General features: G+C 48.1%; 1 protein-coding gene across 4 annotated transcripts in view; it reads right to left on the bottom strand.

Annotated features, from left to right (window-relative positions):
* BLM (BLM RecQ like helicase) overlaps positions 1-21,760 on the bottom strand; it is a 44,682-nt gene extending 22,922 nt beyond the window's left edge. Inside the window, exons 1-8 of one of the 4 annotated variants that reach the window (XM_075007093.1) lie at positions 21,747-21,760; positions 15,125-15,223; positions 13,575-13,857; positions 13,124-13,409; positions 10,448-10,628; positions 9,900-10,012; positions 8,100-8,232; positions 242-1,032 (exon numbers count right to left, since the gene is read on the bottom strand). In XM_075007093.1, the coding sequence (XP_074863194.1) occupies positions 242-1,032; positions 8,100-8,232; positions 9,900-10,012; positions 10,448-10,628; positions 13,124-13,409; positions 13,575-13,857; positions 15,125-15,222 (1,885 nt within the window). In that variant the 5' untranslated portion in view covers position 15,223; positions 21,747-21,760. Of the gene's footprint in view, positions 1-241; positions 1,033-8,099; positions 8,233-9,899; positions 10,013-10,447; positions 10,629-13,123; positions 13,858-15,124; positions 15,224-21,655; positions 21,724-21,746 lie in introns of those variants that run through there. The other 3 variants (XM_075007091.1, XM_075007092.1, XM_075007094.1) reach the window with 3 other exon arrangements.
* Positions 21,761-23,494: the final 1,734 nt, after the last annotated feature.

The following is a 23,494-nucleotide window of genomic DNA, read 5'->3' on the forward strand; positions in this document are numbered from 1 at the left end:
CCTGATGCCACTAAAAAGTCAAACGTGCCCAGCAAACACACATTGCTGAGAAATGCGATGAGTGAAGAGCATATACTATTATCTAGGAATTGTGACTCTGCAATTAGTAATACACCAGTAAAAATTTCCATACCAACAAAATGTACACACAGTCAATAATAAATTACTTAATTTCAGCCTTCACAATACGTTCTTAGCATAGCTTTTTCTTATGATAAACTAACCAGAAGTAACAATTTACCTGAGCAAATCTTGTCTGACACCAAGAAATTTTGTTTTGAATCAACAGGATAAGATACAGGATGCGTTTCCTTGTCTGTACAGAACGACTTCAGTAATGAATGAGCAGCTTGACCTTCACTGATAGGTTGGCATAGTGGTATGGATGTCTTTTCATCTGCTGAATCATACAGTGGGTTATCCCCCCTCTCATCAAAGTCATCATCAAGGATAAAATTATCAAGATCGAAATCTATGTCGCTTGCTCCTAAATTGTCATCTTCTCTTTTTTTATTTGTACTAGTTGAATTTTTATTTCCAGCTTTCAAAACAGTGCTTGTTACAGGCCTCTCTGAAAAGAGGCAGTTTCCATCCTTATCCATCCTTGTTTTTTCACTCCAGCTACTGTTGAAAGATGGTATCTCAGAGCAAAAGCTAAGCGATGTTCTATATTTGACTTCCTTCTTGGAAAACTCAAATCCTGAATTTTCTGGGATGCAGGTGTCCAGATCAGCACCCTTTGAAAAATCTGATGTACCTGAGGGCTCTGAGGTTTGAAGTTTTGTTGCAGAGAACATGCCCGTATTAAGATTGCCTTGACAGTCAGCAGCAACAGAAAGTCTGGAGGGAACTTTAGTAAATTTTAGCATGTTTCCCTCAGAATTTAAGCTACACTTTTGACCTGACCCAACAGGAATGCTGTCATCCACAGAGATAACATCCCCACGATGGGATTTCCAGATTGAGGCAAAGAGTGTACCTAAATCTCCTTTATTTTTATGTGCATCAATATGATTAGTTAACAGCTCTTTCCTAAAAAGAAAACCAAACACATAAGAGCAGTAAGACATGATAAATTCTACAGCAGGCAAAAATATTGCCCATTGTATTCCGCCACCACAGGAAAAAATAAGTCTTCATTAAAAGACATGAAACAATTACACTTATTTAAAACAGTGCTAAAATTCAGGTTATGGCGCAGAGGTTCCCAAACTGTAGGGTGCCAGTCCCTGTGGCAGTGCACTAAGGTTATCAAGCAGGCATGAATACCAGATAGAGCCTCTGCTGAAAGGCTGGTGTCAGGAGGAAGCTGGCAAAGCTCTTTGCAGGTGGTTGGGGCTGCCAGAACAAGCCTCCCTGCCCACCTTGTTCCCCCACTGCTGCAGCAGTAGCAGTTACCAACAAGCTGGTTATACTTTTCTGCTTGGGAAGCTGGCAGAGACTCAAACCAGGGAACAGAAAGCTACACCTCAAGATACTGAGCCCCCTTCTGGCCCTTCAGTGCAGCTTCAAAGCCCTATCCACTTGCCCTACAAGACAGAACCACAGCAGGGAAAGCAAATAGGGCTACACACAGGGCTAGAGTCAACAGGGCCAGTGCTCACACAGTGCATCTTTTCATTCCCCTCCTGACTCCAGGACCCTTCAGTGCTGCCCTGTTCAATTCCCCTGCACAGGAGAAGGGTGAGAGAGAAAGAGATCCGAGCCGCACAATCAAGATTGCCTGACGGCTGCACGGAACAAAATTTCCTCAGCTGCCACCTGGTTAGTAGCCCCTGCCCCACGGTATTGTGCACCCCACCCTGGCCCCCATCAGGGCTAGGTATTCGCCCATACAACCCCATTAAGAAGCAGGTGGGTGAGCCTGAAACATGAACCTCTAAAACAGGGCTCAGCAAAAACAAAAAGTTAGGGAAGCTTTTAAATGTAAACATTAAGCTAAGAAATTTCCTATTTTCCAACAGCCAAGCACAAAACCAAAAAAATGGTCCTGAAAAGTGAAGTTTATGAGTAGCTTTATTTTATTAAAGCGTGTAATAGGAGGCATCCATGCCCATATTTGCCCTGTGTACTTTTTCCTGATTTGCAAAACCAACTGAACAAAAAGAAAAAGGGCAACGGCAAGCCTCAAGAACCACCTCTCCAGGTTCCTAAACAGTCAGGATTAGTGGTCAGAAAGAGGGTGAAATAAAAAGAAGTTCTTCTTCGCACAACTTCTCCCACTTTCCAAGTTACTTTAAAATCCTACAGTGCTTGTCAGAGGCAGGAGGGGAAAGGAATCTGTCAAGTATCTTGCTATGCCTGACAACTGGGTATGAAATTTGTGGCAATGGCTGAGTAAAGACAGACATTAGAGCCAAACCTGGTAAGAGCAAATATAACAGTGCCCCTGGAGAAAAAGTGGAAGTTTGTATAATTTGTTGTACCTATCTCTGGATTTTTTAGAAATCACTCTTTAAAGATGTAAATTTATTTTGCTTAAGATCAAATTTGCTACTAACTTATTTTTCTCTGGTTCTTTTTTGTTATCTGACAGTATAAAGTTAAATGCCAAAAGCATCCCATCTGTATTTTTTACTGTAAATTATGTAGAAAGCTTTTCTTGATTCTCAAAATAGAAGACAATTTTGTGAATATGATCAATTATTCTGATGTTAACCCAACAGAACACGTATCAAATTGAGTTAGCAGACTATTTTAGTCCCCAATCCTGAAAACAGATGTTTAATTTTACTTGTTTAATCTGAAGTCAAGGGACCACAAAAATACTTAAAGTTAAATACGCGTGTGTTTGCTTTACCTGTGCCCTAGAGGTTATGAGATTAAAGATATAGTATTGAGATCTGTGTAGTTCTCTGATATATCAAGAAAAAGGAAAAAAGTTTTTATGGAAGAAAAATTGTTGATACTTGGTATTTATAATTTTTAAATTTCTTTTGTTATTAGTATCAATTATTAAGACATTAAAGAAAAAATGTACTTTCAATTAAAAAATAAAATAATCACAGGTCCTATCAAAAAGAGTTAAAATCTTTGGATCTGCTACTGGCAAACCACTGGAATAATGCTATAAATTGATAATCCTTGAAAATGTCAATCAGAGTCAAAAAATAGTTTTAATAATTTAGCATTATAAGACTCAGTTTGAAGAAAATGAAAATAATGTGCTTGAGTTACATTATTTTCCCTATTTCTTAAAGGCTTAACAGATTGGGAGTGTTTACCTTAAAAAGGAGATAAGATGGGACATGATAAAAGTACATAAAATGATGGATAGTACAGAGAAGGTAGACTGGGAGCTTGTATTCTCCTGTAACTTCAGAAAAAATTGGAAACTTTAAACCAATAAAGTGAACACTTTTCATACAATGCATATTTAGACTGTAAAACTCATTACCACGGAAAGATCAAAAAGTGATTAGACAATTGGAAAACCTAGTATATATCCAGAGTCATAACGTTAAGCCTTATGTTTCAGACAATGGCGTAGGGAGGAAGGGTTTAGGTTTATTAAGAACTGGGGACACTTTTGGGATAGAGGGAGCCTATAGAGGAGGGATGGACGCCACCTAAACCAAGGTAAATTCCAGACTGCTGGCACTAAACATTAAAAAGGTCACAGAGCAGTTTTTAAACTAAGAGATGAGGGAAAGCCGATAGGTGTGGAGAAGCATGTGGATTGGATGGAGACTTCTCTTTGATGAGAGTCCATTGATAGAGATTCTTTAGGTTTTAGTCAAAAAGAGAGAAGGGCAGATGATATAATATGCACCAGATCAGAGAGGAAACACTCACATATAAAAGAATCTAATAGATCTGGAAAGGGCAGCCAAACAGTGGCAATTTTTTAAAGCGCTTCTAACTAATAAGATGGGTGAACTAGAGTACCTCATATTAAAGGCAACACAGAAACCTGGTGGAACAAGGACAATCAGTAGGACACAATCATAACGCGATCTAAAATATAGCGGAAGGACAGAATAGGTCATGTGGGTGGTAGAGTGGCACTGTATGTGAAAGATAATGTAGAATCAAATGAAGTAAAAATCTTAAATCAAAATGTTCCACACAATCACTGGGGATAGTAATTCCATTCTCAAATAAGAATATAGCAGTAGGAATATATTATTGACCACCTGACCAGGACAGTGATAGTGACATTGAAATGTTAAGGGAGATTAGAAAGGCTATCAAAACAAAAAACTCAGTAATAGTAGGTGATTTCAATTACCCCCATACTGACTGGGTGCACATCACCTCAGGACGAGATGCAGAGATAAAATTTCTTGATGCCTTAAATGACTACTTCTTGGAGCAGCTAGTATGGGAATCCACCAGGGGAGAGGCAATTCTCAATTTACTACTGAGTGGAGCACAGGATCTGGTCCAGGAGGTAACTATTACAGGACTGCTTGGGAATAGTGATCATAATATAACCACATTTAACATTCCTCTGGTGGAAAGAACACCTCAGCAGTTCAAAACTCTGGCATTTAATTTCAAAAAGGGGAATTACACAAAAATGAGGAGGTTAGTTAAACAGAAATTAAAAAGGTACAGTGAATAGAATAAAATCCCCGCAAGTGGCATGGAAAACTTTTAAGGACACCATAATAGAGGCCCAACTTAAATGTATACCCCAAATTAAAAAAAAAAAAACCGTAGTAAGAGACCCATTAAAGAGCCACCATGGCTTAACAACCATGTGAAAGAAGCAATGAGAGATAAAAAGGCATATTTTAAAAAGTGGAAGACCAATCCTAATGAGGTAAATAAGAAGGAACATAAACACTACCAAATTAAATGTAAAAATGTAATAAGAAAAGCCAAAAAAGATTTTGAGGAACAGCTAGCCAAAAAGTAATAGCAAAATGTTTTTTAAGTACATTAGAAGCAGGAAGCCTGCTAAGCAACCAGTGGGGCCCTAGACAATCGAGATATAAAAGGAGCAATCAAGGGTGATAAAGCCATTGTGCAGAGACTAAAGGAGTTCTTTGATTCAGTCTTGATGTCCAAGGATAATTAGGGAGATTCCCAAACCTGCACCATCCTTTGCGGGTGGTGAATCTGAGGAACTGTCCCAGACTGAAGTGGTATTAGAAGAGGTTTTGGAACAAACAGAAAAACTTAACAGTAACAAATCACCAGGATCGGATGGCATTCACCCAAGGGTTCTGAAAGAACTCAAAAGTGAAACTGCGGAGTTATTAACTGTGATTTTTAACCTATGCTTTAAATCAGCTTCTGTACCCAAGGACTGGAAAACAGCTAACATTAACACCAATATTTAAAAAGTGCTCTAGAGGCGACCCTAGCAATTACAGACTGGTAAGTCTAACGTCAGTAACAGGCAAATTAGTTAAAACAAGAGTAAAGAATAAAATTGTCAGACACGTAGACGAGCTTAATTTGCTGGGCAAAAAAGTCAACATGGTTTCCGTAAAGGGAAATCATGTCTTACTAACCTATTAAAATTCTTTGAAGGGGTTAACAAACATGCAGACCAGGGGGATCCAGTACATATAGTATAATTAGATTTCCAGAAAGCCTTTGACAAAGTCCTTCACCAAAGGCTCTTGTGTAAATTAGGTTGTCATGGGATAAGAGGGAAGATCCCTTCGTGGATTGAGAACTGGTTAAAAGACAGGAAACAAAGAGCAGGAATAAATGGTAAATTTTCTGAATTGAGAAGAGTAACAAGTGGTTTTCCGCAAGGGTCAGTCCTAGGACCAATTCTATTCAACTTATTCATAAATGATCTAGAGAAGGGGGTAAGCAGTGAGGTGGTAAAGTTTGCGGACAATACTAAACTGTTCAAAATAGTCAAGACAAAAGCAGACTGTGAAGAACTTCAAAAAGATCTCACCAAACTACTGAGTGACTGGGCAACAAAATGGCAAAAGAAATTTCATGTGGATAAGTGTAAAGTAATGCACGTTGGAAAAAATAACCCCAAGTATACATTCAATACGATGGGGGTTAATTTAGCTACACCTAATCAGGAAAGAGATCTTGGGGTTATAGTGGATAGTTCTCTGAAAACATCCACGCAGTATGCAGCGGCAGTCAAAAAAGCAAACAGGAAGTTTGGAATTATTTACAGAAAAAAAGAAAAGATAGAAAATAAGATAAAGAATATTTTACTGCCCCTTTATAAACCTATGGTATGCCCACATCTTGAATACAGATAGTCCCCGACTTTACGAACGTCTTATGTTCTGAACACCTGGTTGTAACTCAATTTGGTTGTAAGTTGGAAATACCCTTATACTGTAAGCCATCGAGGAATGCAAGGGTTGCGTTCCATGCAACCCTAGCATACCTTAAATTTCGCATAAGTTGGGGAGGGCTTGGGTTAAACCTGGGATGGGTTAGGTGGCAGGGGTGGTGGGAGGGTGCAGTTGAGCTGGGGCTTGCAGGGGATTGAGTCTGGCTGGGGGGTTGGAGTCAGGGCTTTTTGCGTGGTGGGTAGGGGGATTGGAGCTGGAGCCCCACGTGCAGGTTGAAGCCAGAGCCCCGTGTGCTGGGGAGTGTGAGCTGGGATGGGTTGAATGGGGCGAAAAGGGGCAGCGGGGTTAGTTGGTGGGGTAGAGCCTCATGTGCCTGCAGTGGCTGACAGCTAGAGCCCAGCACGAGCTGGGGAGGTGGGGTTTGCTGGAGGTGGGTTGAGGCAGGCGGAGGGGGGATTGAATGGAGATGAACCGGGGTGGGGGTAGTTTGAGCTGGCAGGGGGGATACAGCCCCTGCGCATGATGGTGGTGGCTGACAGCTGGAGCCCCAAGTGTGGGGGTGGGGTGAGCTGGGGCCGGGGGAGGGAGTGGTTGAGCCAGACAGGCGGTTGAACAGGGGGTGCACAAGGTCAGGGTGGTTGAAGCCTCATGGGGGACTGGGAGCTGGAGCCCCAGGCACTGGTTGAAGTCAGAGCCCCATGCATGGGGTGGGGGTGATCTGGGGCCACAGGGATTTGGGGGTTGAACGCAGATGCACCAGGGCAGAGTGCTTTAGCCGGGGGCAGGTTGGAACCCCGCGCGTGCTGAGCCAGCGACGCAGGGGGTGTGTGATCCGGGGCCACACGGGGGTTGGATCCATGCCAAGTGGTTTGGAGGGGAGCTCGGAGCATGCATTTGTAAGTACGAATGGTCCTAGGCCAGGGACCAACTGTACTGCATACAGACAGGGTCACCTCACCTCAAGAAAGGTTCAGAAAAGGGCAACTAAAATTATTAGGGATTTGGATCGGGTCCCATAGAAGGAGAAGCTAGAGACTGGGACTTTTCAGTTTAGAAAAGAGGAGACTGAGGAGGGATATTATAGAGGTGTATAAAATTAGGAGTGGGATGGAGAGGGTGAATAAAGAAAAGTTATGCCCTTGTTCCCGTAATATAAGAGCTAGAGGACACCAAATGAAATTAATGGGTAGCAGGTTTAAAGCTAATCAAAGAAAGTTCTTTTTCACACAGTGCACAGCCAACCTGTGGAACTCCTTGCCATGGGTGGCTGTGAAGGTTAGGCCTATAAGAGTTCAAAGAAGAGCGAGATAAATTCATGGAGGTTAGGTCCATAAAAGGCTATTAACCAGGGGGTAGGAATGGTGTCCCTGGCCTCTGTTTGTCAGAGGCAGGAGATGGATGGCTGGAGACAAGTCACTTGATCACTGCCTTTAGTCCGCCCCCTCTGGGGCACCTGGCACAGGCTGCTGTCAGCAGACGGGATGCCTAGCTAGATGGACCTTTGGTCTGACTCAGTTATGGCCATTCTTATGTTCTTATGACATAAGCCAAGCTCTAACTATTAAAACCCTGCCTTATTAGACCTAATGCAAATTATCCCATTTCTGCCTCCTGATGAGTTCTTTCACTGACATGTGGTACTGGGCACTCTTGAAGAAAAGAAAATGGACTAGACGGACCTCAAGCTTGATTCAGTTTGGCAGTTTATTAAAAAACAACATTTCTACGTGATTAAAAAGACCTTTTCCTTTACTAAGGAATAGTAACTGTGTAAAAGTATTGGCTACCACCTTATCAGCCTGATAGACACACCTACAGTCAAGATGCCAGTGCATACAAAAGTTCAGAAGAATCCTAATTAAAACACACCTGAGATTTCTCTGTTGAAGAAGATCATTCCCACAAGACAAAGACTTAAGTTCACGTACTGGGATGGAATCAACTAGTTCACAGATGTCCTCCATCACACTGAAAAGATGTTGTTTCCAACTTATGAATTCATCTGCAAAGTAATATGGTATATAACATTTTAATTTTGTGATGTCAATATTCCCCTCAAATGAAAAAGAAAAATGTAATAAATATAAAAGTTGAAATTACTTATTGATATATCTTAAAGTTATGTAATTATTTGCAGTCCAAAGAAGATGCATGCAACATTAAGTTTTAAGCTATGTTTACACATATAGTTTTGTTTCAGGCTACAACTGTAAATTGTCATAGCTGGGCTTAACTATGTACAAAGTTAGGTCATGAACTTTCATAGGTAAGATCCTGGGTCTTACCTATGAAAGCTCATGACCTAATAAATTTGTTAGTCTTTAAGGTGCTACAGGACTGCTCGTTATTCGTGAAGTTACAAACTAACACTGCTACCCCTCAGAGACTACGTACAAAGTAACAGCCACGAAGGGTCCTGTGGCACCTTATAGACTAACAGAAAAGTTTTGAGCATGAGCTTTCGTGAGCACAGACTCACTTCATGAAGTGAGTCTGTGCTCACGAAAGCTCATGCTCAAAACTTTTCTGTTAGTCTATAAGGTGCCACAGGACCCTTCGTGGCTGTTACAGATCCAGACTAACACAGCTACCCCTCCAATACTGTGTACAAAGTAGTTTATTAAAAACTTATGTTACGTCTTTTGTATCAATGTTCTTCTTGAAAAATTAAATGCAAAAAATACCCTAACAAAACATTACATTGCACTCTGGAAAGTGACTAAAAACCATTGCGAGAGTTTGTGTGTGTTGTCTCATTGATTTCCAGATCACATCTGCCAGCTTTCTATAACTGACTGTTTTCTGGCACTATCTTGTAAATTACTGCTAAAAATAAAGATTCTGAAAGCTAAATTCCACCCTCAATCACACCTGTGGGACTGGTTTTTAAAAGCACAGGTAAAACCCAGGGCATAATTTGGTCCTTAAATTTAAAACTGTCTAACAGTTTTGTTGATGATGTACCAAAATAAAAAAAGGATGATCAGGCTCTGTCTGCCGGAGTCTGGCATCTAGAATAGTACCGTGAACTCACTCATCTTGAATGTTTTTTGTAATGTTAGATTTATAATTTTATATACAAAATATATAAGAGTTTATAGTACTCTGAGACATAATTTATTAAATGCTTGAATGTCTGTTTAAATTTTAGTCAATGTTGCATCAATGGTAAAACTCTACCTTTAATCTAAGAATTGCAAAATTACTTACAAATTTTAATTTAGGTCAACCCTCCTTATAAAATGGATGAGTATCATCCCCACAGTAACCCCTCTGCCCCCCTCTCCCCCACATATGCACTGGGGAAAAAAGCAACAAAAACTAAGAGGAAAAATTTTCTAGAGTGATCACTGAGTTTAGGAACTCAGTTTGACACCTTGTAAGTGTTCATCACCTCAGAAAATAAGGCCCAAGGTAACCCTAGCAAAGCACCGAGAACTGACAACTAGAATCAATGGACTCTTTTGAGGCTAAGTGATGTGCCCAAGGTTATATGGGATGTCAATGGCAGAGTCAGAAACACTGTACAAAATCCTGCCCCCCAGTACTGTATGTTAGCCACTAGCAAATTCTCACACTGTAGCACAGTAGACAAAGAACATAAAACCAAAAGGAGTTGCACACCCTTCAAAAGATGCCTAAATATGTCAGCTGAAGTACTTCTTATACCTGCATGCTCTGGGCTGGTTCCACTGGTAGGCTGCTTTGCAGTGGTTTTTCCAGGTTTAGACAAACTGCTATCAATCAGTTTTCCATCTGCAGCGTGTTCTTTGAAAATATAACTAATATTAAAATGAAATGTCATTAAAACAAGTAGTTATCAGAAGAGAAATTAGTTTGCTGGCTTAGTATAACAGTTCTATGCACTACGTATAATATACAACACTATTTTGCTCTTTCAAGAACAAGCGAAGCCCATGTTCCAGCCATCCATTTCACAAACAAATCAAACCTTTGCTGTTTACTCAGCTAGAATGAAAATGGTGGTTCCTGTGAAGCTAAAACACCTCTGAACATAGCAGACAAGTGCACTTCATGACATTCATTATTGCTAATTTGTACAGTGCATTAGTTCAAGAAACGATATCTCATTTATCATTCACCCAGTCAATTCAACCAGTAACATTTAGACAAGCAGTGATTTTAGGAATGGTCTCCTTCATTAACCTATTAAAAATATCCTGGTGAAGCATTTGTTGTAGTGAATTTTACTTTACCTAATGTTTTTTATAGAAGATGAGGAGGAAAGCACGTCTTCCTCTGGAGAGGGTGGAATGCAATCTAGGTAATCATCCTCCCCATTTCCAGTGTAATCAGGAGTTTCATCCCATCCTTTACCCACTTCCTTCTCACCCTCATTTAGTGTCTGTTTGCCATTACACTGTATATTACTGAGAACTGAAGAGAGAGAGAGAGAGAGAGATCAGGCAAGATTCTAACCTTGTCTTCATTTTGGAAATAACCAAAGATGCCACTGAAAAGAGGACATGAAACTTAGCTACCTAGGATTCTATGTATTTTAAATAGAGTTTATTATTTACTAAATAACATTCTCCGCTATAATAAACGATATGAACCCTTTTCCCACATCAATGTTCTTTTACATAACAAATCCCTCCAAAATAATTTTAAATAAGAGGTTTAGAAAACTGGGTCATTTTGGTGGTGTTTGTTATTCATTATGCCAACAATATATTACAGTCTAAGGATAAAGACTAGTACATATTCATTTCTATAAGAAGAATGCAAGGTAAGAATCTGCCCTATGTAACTATCAAGACACACTAAATATAAAGAGGCTAAAGCAAACAATGAACAGTTAATAAGGGAACAGCTCAAAGTTAAATGATAGTGAACTCTCCATTTCAAGCACTTTTTAAATATAATCTGTATCACAGCATTTTAATGCATTAATTTCTATTACTCATTACTTCTCATTGTTACACTGAGCTATAAAGGGAAACTAAAAACATCTGGAATATTTAAAACTGGTAGTCTAGTTTCACTACAGTATCTGCAGCTGCCTCTCTTTTTCCCTTGAATGCTACTCCAGAAGACTTACTGTTGTAGATAGACTATCAGTAGGGCCCAGCCAGTGTTCACTCTAACTTTTTATATCCATGTGCAGAGTGAATTTTGTCATGTGCTCCAATAGGAAGATGATGTGCAACACCTCCATACTGGTGCACACAACAAAACTAATTATGCATGTGGTCAATCTGTGGTGGGGCCAAGGGGTTCAGGAGGAGGGTTAGGGTTGGGGTGCAGGCCTGTGGCTGGGTGAGGTGTTTGGGATGCAGGAGGAGAGTCCAAGCTAGAGCCAAGGAGTTTGGAGTATGGGAGCTGGCTCAGGGCAGGAGGCTGGGGTGGGGGAGCAGAGTCTGGGTAGGATTTACGATGCAGAAAGGAGCTTGGAATTGGGCTGGGGGGGTGTACAAGAGAATTAGGGTGGTGGAGGGAGCTTGGGGATTGGAGTGCACTAAGCTGGGGCAGCACTTGTTTGGGGGTAGAAAGGGTGAGGGAAGGGTGGCTCAGTGCTTCCGTGTTCATATACAACAAGGGCATGCAAAGTGCGAGGGAGGGCCCCCTTGGGGGGCATGAAATTTCATAACAGGGGCACAGCATGATTGGCTGCTGGATCTAGGGCTCATCCATATTATTAAAAATGTTGAAATATATTACTGTTTTTATGTATATGTATTCACATTTATATACCACTTAATAGTTTTTGCATTCTATGTATTTATTTTCTCATGTGTGCCAACGGACTTTTTTTTTTTTTCCATATGAATATAATCAAAATTTCTGTTGGTCAGGATTATATTGGAGACGTTGCAGGGGCCATGCTACTTGCAGGGATGAGACGTGGGTCCTGACATAAAAAGTTTGCTCACTCCGATATACTGGCACCACCATTCCTCCAGTTGCATGCATGACATTCCTGAACCCCTGCACAGGCTTATGCGCGGCTGCATGGCCATGCAACTTAAAGGGAACCTTGGGCTCCACCAACCTCTTGGTCATGAAAACTGCTTCATGGCCTGTGGAATCAAGTCTTGCGTGCTGTTACCCTGTACAATACAGATTTCACAGAGGAAGAGCAGTGTTTCTCTTTTGAAAGTCCTGACCCAAAAGAGAGTTGGCAGAAGGGTTGCAAGGTTATTTCAGGGGAACTGCAGTACTGCCACCCTTACGTCTGCAGAGTCTTCAGAGCCGCATGGCCAGAAAGTGGCAGCTGTTGGCTGGTCACCCAGCTCTGAAGGCAGTGTCCCTCCAGCAGTAGCGCAGAAGTAAGGATACCAATACCATACTGTCCTTACTTCTGTGCTGCTGCCTTCAGAGCGAGGCAGCTGGAGAACACTGGCTGCTTGCTGGGATCCCAGCTATGAAGGCAGAGCCACCAACAGCAGCTGTACTGCATTATGCTCCACAACATTCTTAAGAACCACCCCATATCCCTTCCCCAACTCCTTTTTGGGTCAAGACCCTTACAATTACAATGCGATGAAATTTCAGGATTAAATACCTGAAATTAAATTTATGATTTTTAGAATCTTATGACCACAGAATTGACCAAAATGGACTGTGAATTTAGTAGGGCCCTAATTATGAGGCTTACTGTTTTTTCCCCAGGAGTGAAAGTCCATTGTCAAACAGCTGTTCTAACTAGCTATGATGGCACTTTCTACAACAAAATCCATAAAAATCTATAAGCATTACACATTTAAACCCTGATTTTCAGCTCCCTTATCTGATTTTAATTAGAGTTATGAGAGCTCAGCACTTCTGAGAATCTGGAACTTAGTACAAAGACCTGAAAATATTGCTCTAAGTCTATGACACTAGGCCAATTTTAAATATTACATATAAAATACATTAAAAGAATGCACTACCTGTATGAGTGTCTTCTTTTTTGTTATCCAGTATAGTCTCTGTGGGCACCTTTTTCTCTTGGAGATCTTCACCCAAAAGCCTTTTACAATCATCAGGATATGAAACATCAATACAAATCAAAGAACTGTTTGACTGAGGTAGCTTTTTGTCATTCAGTGATTTTTCATTGTTCTCAGAAGGATAACATTTTGACAGTCGTTGCTCATTGTTCACAGTCCTGGGTGCCCTAGGTAATCTAACTGAAGAAGAACTGGGTACTTGAAGTGTCTTGCTGGATTTTACAGTCTGGTTTTTAGGGGATAAAAGTAATGGTTTTGAGCTGTTCTTTTCTTTTACAGATATATCAAAGTCATCTAGGTCATCCCAGTCATCTTCTATAGTAATAACAGAGTTATCTGAACAATTATGCTCTACTTTCTGGGAAGGAGAATCACATGATTTCTTGCTTACATTTTCTTCCTTTCTATGAGGTAAATCAGTCAAAACCTGCTGGGAACATTCCAAAGAATTTAATGATACCCAGTTTGGGCAAAGTTGTCGTATTTCCTGTTGTTTGGATGTCTTCTCAAAGAGGTCATTGATTTTTATCTGCTTATCCTTCAGTGTGGGCAAAGATGCAACAGGTTTAGTCTGGGAAATATTAACATCCTTCTCCTTCAATCCAGAGCTCTTTGTTAAACAGTCTACAGATACAACATTACCTAGAACAGTTTTCCTCTTGAAAGTGAAACAGCTGCAAAATAAAATGTATTTTTTCATAATTTTAACATTGCAAAATCAACTTTTTTTGAGGTGGGGACAGAAGAAAAGCAAGCTACGTTTCTAACATCACTTCACACAAAATATCAAAGTGCATATTTGACATAACTGAGAAGCTATTTGTACTGGAATATATTGGTATTTTTTCTGAACGCTATATATCTTGAGTCGTGCACACAAGCATTTTGGCTTTAAAATATTACGGTATATTTTATTTCAATACATCACCCTAGATGCCATAGATTATGATTTATGTCCACAATGATCTACAGTAAACTCTGTTTTATCCACTATTGATCAACCGTAACTGTCAAATAACCAGCATAACCCAAGCAAACCCTGAGCCATTACAACGCTTCCCCTTCTTACTCTGCTAGAGATCAGAACTGGGCATGCAAGCAACTCTGGCCCACTCAGTGCTGCATGTGTGCGCAGCCAGCAGGTTCCTCTGCTCTCCCATCTGATGTCCACTGCCCAGAACAGCTCCCTGTGCAGCGTGGCCACGTGCAAGCCCCACAAGTAGCTCCGCACTGTGCCCACCAACAAAGTGATGGGGCAGCAGTTGAGTAGGAGTCAGCACTGGAGGGCAGAGGGTGAACTTTCTTATGGCGGGGGGGGCACCGACCCCTGCCTTTGCCTCTCCCCAGCTGGTCTCTATTAATCAGAATATTTGAATACCCAGCAACTTACCAGATATGAAAGAGTTTACTGTATCTGAATTCATTTTACCCACATGTTCCAAGATGCAGCACACACAAGGATCTCTCACAACAGAGTGGAAGTTATGGGTGCTCGCAAAATCTCTGCAGATTAGGGTGTTTGGCCTTTAATAGCACAACTTTTGCTTTGAACACAACTCAGGTGTTAAGAAGTTTGTTTCAATACCAATAAACACATATTTCATACTTTGAAACTCAAACAGCATAAAGGAGGCTGTCGCCAGAGTGATCCAGATTCAATTATCTTTTAGTTCCCTTATAGTGAGTTTAATTTTTCCAGGTCAATTAAGCAAGAACCCTATCTTGGCCCCACTTATGGGCACCCACACAATCCATTTTATTTAGCAGACACAGAATTTTTTAAAAATATCCAGAATCAGACCCTCTGTTTAATTTTCTGCATCAGCTTTCAGCAGAGAAAGTGTAAACAAAAAGGACAAGAACTCTAACTCCAAGTGTTGACAACCATGTGCTTTTCTTTGTTACTTTTCATGATGAGCAACAAGCCTGGTTGATACTTACGCTGCTTTGTGTTTTGGAAGAGCTAGTTTATTGTAAGTTCCTTTTGCTGAATGAAGCTCTAGCTGCTTCTGGAGGTTGTTCTGTGGAAGAGTGGCCATGCTATTCAAAGAGAGAGGATTTAAGGCATTACATGACAAATACCACTAGCTACACAAACTCTCCTACAGTTTCAAATTAAGCACGCTTTTAGAAATTTTGCCACCTGCAAGCTATTTTTTGAAAAGTGTGATGTACTACACTGCCATTGATGATTGCATGCGTGGACTGTAAGGGTGCTAACGATCAGATTATATATATTGCTTCCCTAACATGACCATAACATTCATCCCATTATCATAATAGGAAAGGTTAAATGAGTTACAGTGAGCAAGAAAGCCATCTTAAAAAGAAAAAAAAAAAGTCAGATGACACGCGTAAGAATAACCAGTTACAACTTTTACTATGTTGTTCAATTCAACAAAGAAAGAATTTAAACTTTCTTGAAAGCTGAGATACAGTCCTCCTCCACCTTATGAGGGTAATTCGTTCCTGAAAAACTCCTCTTAGGGTGAATTCTTGTAAGTCGAAAATGTAATTACCATTAATTTCAATGGGAAAAAATGTTATGCATTCCTGAGCCCCAAATTTTACACCTATTTACGCTAAAACACCACCAAATCCCATTAAAATGAATACAATCACTTCAATAGTTAACTTTACTTATCATAACACAACCTAAAAAGGCATTTTCCCTTCATTAATTACTCTACAATATGTCTGTTTACCTGCAGAGACAGGGGAATGGAAATTGAAAAGCGTCTGGGAGCGGGGCACAAAGCTGGGTAGCTGGCCACGGCTGCAGAAGCGGGGCTGGTGCTAGGGAGCAGGCAGGGCAGAGTAGGGCACGGAGGGGCACATGGAGGCAGCCCGGCTTGAGCACAGCTTAGGTTAAGCGGGAGCGGGCGGTGTCAGGGGCTGGCCATGTGGAAAGCTAGGCAGGCACAGGAGGCCCCCAGCTGGCAAGAGGCAACGCCTCAATCGTGCGGGGCTGCGTGGTGGAGAAGCCCTGCCAGCAGCGGCCAAGGTGCTAAATGCAAAGGAACGCCACAGGCAGCAAGTGGCGCCTGAGGCACAGCTGCGTAAGGTGGGCAGCAGCTGCCTGGGGAGCGAGCGGCAAAGGCAGGGTCGGTATGGGCTGCACACCCAGCAGCCACATCTTGTGGGAGCACCTGGGAGCCTGCAGCCGCTGGCTAAGCTGGCGCACGCCACAGCTGCAGAGCTAAGGCAGAGAGCCAGACCAGCCACAGGTCAAGGCTGGGCCGGGGGCTCTGGGAAACAGCCGCCGGGCACTGCGGAGAAACGCGCCAGACAGGATGCAGCTGCGGGCAGCAGTTGCCTGAAGCTGCAGTCTCTCTCCTGCTACAAGGCATCTGCATCCCGCTGAGGTGCACAAAATTGAAATTGGTCCTTGTGAATTCGAGGAAATGCCTTGTAAGATGAGGTAGGGGTTTTAAATCAAACTCCTCGTAAACCTGAATTCTCATAACCCGAATGGGTATATCTCAGGGTATGACTGTATTAACATTTTTTAAATGTGGCTACTACAACCAGTTAAGCCTAGTCTCAATATTGGGAAAGATTCTTGTCAGTGATCATTTTAAAAATAAGACCGTAAGATACATACATAATGGACTAATTTAAGAGTAAGCAGAGCTGGTGAACAAAAGGACATTTAAGTTTGTTGAACTGCAAAGTGCTATGGCATATTTCATGATGAAAGGTGTTATGTACAGGTAAGTGACTATACAGCACACTTCCAATTGAAGACGTTATTAGCGAGTGACCAATAAAGTACAGCTGTCATTATGCCAAGCTGAAATGGCTTGGGTACTTATCTAATGTAGCTCTTGAAAAAGTATCCATCACTATGAAATACAAAAAAAGCTTTAGGTTACACAGGCCTTTCATTTGGTTTTATTTCAAGATATGTGGCTTTTTAACTTCTCTTGCTCCGGCATAAGCAGAAGGACTGGTTTAACGTCTCTCCCCCCTCCCGCAGACATCAGGAAAGGCGAGTAGATGGGCCATAGCCAAACTGCTGGCAGATTTCACAGCTCCTCCTCCCACAAAGCGCTCCCTGAAACTGAGACATGACTGGGGCAGCGGTTCTTCGTTTTTGGGGTAACCCTCAGTTCCTCTCCACCCTTATCCCCTCAGCTCCACTCCCAGCCCCTCGCCCCAGTCCCCTCCGCTCTTACCACCTTCGCCCCCAACCCCCCTCCACTCTTACCCCCCAGCCCCGCTCCAGCCCCCCTCTGCCCTTACCCTCCCTCAGCTCCACTCCCAGCCCCCCTCCGCCCTTACCCCCTTTGCCCCAGCCCCCCTCCATTCTTACCCCCCCAGCTCCGCTCCCAGCCCTCCTCTGCCCTTAACCCCCCTCAGCTCCGCTCCAGCCCCCCTCCGCTCTCACCCCTCCCCCAGCTCCGCTCCAGCCCCCTCCGCTCTCACCCCTCCCCCAGCTCCGCTCCCAGCCCCCCTCCGCTCTCACCCCTCCCCCAGCTCCGCTCCAGCCCCCTCCGCTCTCACCCCTCCCCCAGCTCCGCTCCAGCCCCCTCCGCTCTCACCCCTCCCCCAGCTCCGCTCCAGCCCCCTCCGCTCTTACCCCCCCAGCTCCGCTCCCAGCCCCCCTCCGCTCTTACCCCCCCAGCTCCGCTCCTGCCCCCCTCCGCTCTTACCCCCCCAGCTCCGCTCCTGCCCCCTCTACTCTTACCCCCTTTGCCCCAGCTCCCCTCCATTCTTACCCCCCCCAGCTCCGCTCCAGCTCCCTCCGCTCTTACCCCCCCCCAGCTCCGCTCCCAGCCCCCCTCCGCTCTCACCCCCCCCAGCTCCGCTCCCAGCCCCCCTCCGCTCTCACCCCCCCAGCTCCGCTCCTAGCCCCCCTCCCCTCTCACCCCCCCAGCTCCGCTCCCAGCCCCCTCCGCTCTCACCCCCCCCAGCTCCGCTCCCAGCCCCCCTCCGCTCCCAGCCCCCCAGCTCCGCTCCCAGCCCCCCTCCGCTCTCACCCCCCCAGCTCCGCTCCCAGCCCCCCTCCGCTCTTACCCCCCCCAGCTCCGCTCTTACCCCTCCCTCAGCTCCGCTCCCAGCCCCCCTCCGCTCTTACCCCTCCCTCAGCTCCGCTCCCAGCCCCCCTCCGCTCTCACCCTCCCTCAGCTCCGCTCCCAGCCCCCCTCCGCTCTCACCCCCCCCAGCTCCGCTCTTAGCCCCCCTCCGCTCTTACCCCTCCCTCAGCTCCGCTCCTAGCCCCCCTCCGCTCTCACCCACCCCAGCTCCGCTCCCAGCCCCCTCCGCTCTTACCCCCCCAGCTCCGCTCCCAGCCCCCCTCCGCTCTTACCCCCCCAGCTCCGCTCCCAGCCCCCCTCCGCTCTCACCCCCCCCCAGGTCCGCTCCCAGCCCCCCTCCGCTCTCACCCCTCCCTCAGCTCCGCTCCCAGCCCCCCTCCGCTCTCACCCCCCCCAGCTCCGCTCTTAGCCCCCCTCCGCTCTTACCCCTCCCTCAGCTCCGCTCCCAGCCCCCCTCCGCTCTCACCCACCCCAGCTCCGCTCCCAGCCCCCCTCCGCTCTCACCCCCCCCAGCTCCGCTCCCAGCCCCCCTCCGCTCTCAGCCCCCTCCGCTCTCAGCCCCCCCAGCTCCGCTCCCAGCCCCCCTCCGCTTTTACCCCCCCCAGCTCCGCTCCCAGCCCCCCTCCGCTCTTACCCCCCCAGCTCCGCTCCCAGCCCCCCTCCGCTCTCACCCCCCCAGCTCCGCTCCCAGCCCCCCTCCGCTCTTACCCCCCCCAGCTCCGCTCTTACCCCTCCCTCAGCTCCGCTCCCAGCCCCCCTCCGCTCTTAACCCCCCCCCAGCTCCGCTCCCAGCCCCCCTCCGCTCTCACCCCCCCCAGCTCCGCTCCCAGCCCCCCTCCGCTCTCACCCCCCCAGCTCCGCTCCTAGCCCCCCTCCCCTCTCACCCCCCCAGCTCCGCTCCCAGCCCCCTCCGCTCTCACCCCCCCCAGCTCCGCTCCCAGCCCCCCTCCGCTCCCAGCCCCCCAGCTCCGCTCCCAGCCCCCCTCCGCTCTCACCCCCCCAGCTCCGCTCCCAGCCCCCCTCCGCTCTTACCCCCCCCAGCTCCGCTCTTACCCCTCCCTCAGCTCCGCTCCCAGCCCCCCTCCGCTCTTACCCCTCCCTCAGCTCCGCTCCCAGCCCCCCTCCGCTCTCACCCTCCCTCAGCTCCGCTCCCAGCCCCCCTCCGCTCTCACCCCCCCCAGCTCCGCTCTTAGCCCCCCTCCGCTCTTACCCCTCCCTCAGCTCCGCTCCTAGCCCCCCTCCGCTCTCACCCACCCCAGCTCCGCTCCCAGCCCCCTCCGCTCTTACCCCCCCAGCTCCGCTCCCAGCCCCCCTCCGCTCTTACCCCCCCAGCTCCGCTCCCAGCCCCCCTCCGCTCTCACCCCCCCCCAGGTCCGCTCCCAGCCCCCCTCCGCTCTCACCCCTCCCTCAGCTCCGCTCCCAGCCCCCCTCCGCTCTCACCCCCCCCAGCTCCGCTCTTAGCCCCCCTCCGCTCTTACCCCTCCCTCAGCTCCGCTCCCAGCCCCCCTCCGCTCTCACCCACCCCAGCTCCGCTCCCAGCCCCCCTCCGCTCTCACCCCCCCCAGCTCCGCTCCCAGCCCCCCTCCGCTCTCAGCCCCCTCCGCTCTCAGCCCCCCCAGCTCCGCTCCCAGCCCCCCTCCGCTTTTACCCCCCCCAGCTCCGCTCCCAGCCCCCCTCCGCTCTTACCCCCCCAGCTCCGCTCCCAGCCCCCCTCCGCTCTCACCCCCCCAGCTCCGCTCCCAGCCCCCCTCCGCTCTTACCCCCCCCAGCTCCGCTCTTACCCCTCCCTCAGCTCCGCTCCCAGCCCCCCTCCGCTCTTAACCCTCCCTCAGCTCCGCTCCCAGCCCCCCTCCGCTCTCACCCTCCCTCAGCTCCGCTCCCAGCCCCCCTCCGCTCTCACCCTCCCTCAGCTCCGCTCCCAGCCCCCCTCCGCTCTCACCCCCCCCAGCTCCGCTCTTAGCCCCCCTCCGCTCTTACCCCTCCCTCAGCTCCGCTCCTAGCCCCCCTCCGCTCTCACCCACCCCAGCTCCGCTCCCAGCCCCCTCCGCTCTTACCCCCCCAGCTCCGCTCCCAGCCCGCCTCCGCTCTCACCCCCCCCCAGGTCCGCTCCCAGCCCCCCTCCGCTCTCACCCCCCCCCAGGTCCGCTCCCAGCCCCCCTCTGCTCTTACCCCTCCCTCAGCTCCGCTCCCAGCCCCCCTCCGCTCTCACCCCCCCCAGCTCCGCTCTTAGCCCCCCTCCGCTCTTACCCCTCCCTCAGCTCCGCTCCTAGCCCCCCTCCGCTCTCACCCACCCCAGCTCCGCTCCCAGCCCCCCTCCGCTCTCACCCACCCCAGCTCCGCTCCCAGCCCCCCTCCGCTCTCACCCACCCCAGCTCCGCTCCCAGCCCCCCTCCGCTCTCACCCCCCCAGCTCCGCTCCCAGCCCCCCTCCGCTCTTACCCCCCCCAGCTCCGCTCTTAGCCCCCCTCCGCTATTACCCCTCCCTCAGCTCCGCTCCCAGCCCCCCTCCGCTCTTAGCCCCCCTCCGCTCTTAGCCCTCCCTCAGCTCCGCTCCCAGCCCCCCTCCGCTCTTAACCCTCCCTCAGCTCCGCTCCCAGCCCCCCTCCGCTCTTAACCCTCCCTCAGCTCCGCTCCCAGCCCCCCTCCGCTCTTAACCCTCCCTCAGCTCCGCTCCCAGCCCCCCTCCGCTCTCACCCTCCCTCAGCTCCGCTCCCAGCCCCCCTCCGCTCTTACCCACCCCAGCTCCGCTCTTAGCCCCCCTCCGCTCTTACCCCTCCCTCAGCTCCGCTCCTAGCCCCCCTCCGCTCTCACCCACCCTCAGCTCCTCTCCCAGCCCCCCTCCGCTCTCACCCCCCCAGCTCCGCTCCCAGCCCCCCCTCCGCTCTCACCCCCCCCAGCTCCGCTCTTAGCCCCCCTCCGCTCTTACCCCTCCCTCAGCTCCGCTCCTAGCCCCCCTCCGCTCTCACCCACCCCAGCTCCGCTCCCAGCCCCCTCCGCTCTCACCCACCCCAGCTCCGCTCCCAGCCCCCTCCGCTCTCACCCACCCCAGCTCCGCTCCCAGCCCCCCTCCGCTCTTACCCCCCCAGCTCCGCTCCCAGCCCCCCTCCGCTCTTACCCCCCCAGCTCCGCTCCCAGCCCCCCTCCGCTCTCACCCCCCCCCAGGTCCGCTCCCAGCCCCCCTCCGCTCTCACCCCCCCCAGCTCCGCTCCCAGCCCCCCTCCGCTCTTACCCCTCCCTCAGCTCCGCTCCCAGCCCCCCTCCGCTCTTACCCCCCCAGCTCCGCTCCCAGCCCCCCTCCGCTCTTACCCGCCCCCGCCCCCCACTGCCCTACCCCCCGAGGCATTTACGGCGAGGACCCGGCTCAGGGGGCGCCAGCTAGCAGGAGCCACGTCCACGGAACTGCTTCTGTCGGCGCGGGGCCCCGCTGCCCTCACCTGTCCCAGCCGCGCAGCGCGGGCCAGCCCGCTCCAGCCCGCTCCTGGGCCCCCGCGCGCCCGGCTGCCTCCGCATTTGGCGCCAACCCACCTCTCCAGAGTGCAGCTTCTCCGTTGGCTGAAGGCCTCGGGAGGAAGTGACGACAGGTTATTTCCGCCCCCGCCCCCGCCCCCGCCCTTCGCCCCGTGCTGGGCCGGGCCGGGCCGGTGAGGTGATAGGATACGTAAAGGCGGCGCTGCAGGGCTGTGCGGGCCCTTCTATTCTAGGTCGGGGGTAACTATTGCAACACTATCGCCGACTCACTGCGAACTTATTCTGCCGCTGACGAGGGTGGTCAAGAGTTCTGCTTTCTGCAGCTGCGGGGGGGGAGGTTAGGAATACGCCATTCCCCCGCTGCGGGGGGGGGAGGTTAGGAATACGCCATTCCCCCGCTGGGGGGGGGGGGAGGTTAGGAATACGCCATTCCCCCGCTGCGGGGGGGGGGAGGTTAGGAATACGCCATTCCCCCGCTGGGGGGGGGGAGGTTATGAAAACGCCATTCCCCCGCGGGGGGGGAGGTTAGGAATACTCCATTCTATAGCGTGGGGGGTGTTCACGCGAAGGAAAGCTTCAGGGCTTCTGCACTTTGCAGCTGGGGGGATCAGGCATACTCCGTTCTGCAGCGGGATGAGGGTTAGGGTCACACGATTCTGTAGAAAAACAAGCAGTCCTGTAGCACCTTAAAGACTAACTAATTTATTTTATTAGGTAATGAGTTTTCGTGGGTAAGAGGAAAATAGTGAGGAAAATAGAAAGGAACATAAACACTCCCAAATTAAGTGTCATAATGTAGTAAGAAAAGCCAAAAAAGAGTTTGAGGAACAGCTAGCCAAAAATTCAAAAAACGATAGTAGAATGTTTTTTAAATGCATTAGAAGCAGGAAGCCTGCTAAAAAAGCAGTGGGGCCCTTGGACGATAAAGATATAAAAGGAGTGATCAAGGAAGACAGTGCCATTGCGGAGCGATTAAATGATTTCTTTGCTTCAGTCTTCACGGCTGAGGATGTTACAGAGGTTCCTAAATCTGAGCCAGCCTTTTTAGGTGACAAATCTGAGGAACTCTCCCAGATTGAAGTGACATTAGAGGAGGTTTTGGAGTTAATTGATAAGCTGAATAGTAACAAGTCTCCAGGACCAGACGGTATTCACCCAAGGGCTCTGAAGAACTCAAATGTGAAATTGCGGAGTTATTAACAGTGGTTTGTAACCTATCCTTTAAATCCACTTTGGTACCAAATGACTGGAAGACGGCCAATATAACACCAATATTTAAAAAAGGCTCTAGAGGAGATCCTGGCAATTATAGACCGATAAGTTTAACATCAGTACCAGGCAAATTAGTAGAAACACTAGTAAAGAGTAAAATTGCAAGGCACATAGAAGAGCACGAATTGTTGGGCAAAAGTCAGCATGGTTTCTGCAGAGGGAAGTCGTGTCTGTCTAATCTATTAGAATTCTTTGAAGGGGTTAATAAACATGCGGACAAGGGGCACCCAGTGGACATAATATACCTAGATTTCCAGAAAGCCTTTGACACGGTCCCACACCAAAGGCTTTTATGTAAATTAGGTGGTCATGGGATAGGAGGAAAGGTCCTTTCATGGATCGGGAATTGGTTAAAAGACAGAAAACAAAGGGTTGGAATAAATGGTAAATTTTCACAATGGAGGGGGGTAACTAGTGGTGTTCCCCAGGGCTCAGTCCTGGGACCGATCCTGTTCAACTTGTTCATCAATGATCTAGAAAATGAGGTAAGCAGTGAGGTGGCAAAGTTTGCAGATGACACCAAGTTGTTCAGG

This window comes from Carettochelys insculpta, chromosome 12 (assembly GCF_033958435.1).
Source record: "Carettochelys insculpta isolate YL-2023 chromosome 12, ASM3395843v1, whole genome shotgun sequence".
Taxonomy (NCBI): Eukaryota; Metazoa; Chordata; order Testudines; family Carettochelyidae; genus Carettochelys; species Carettochelys insculpta.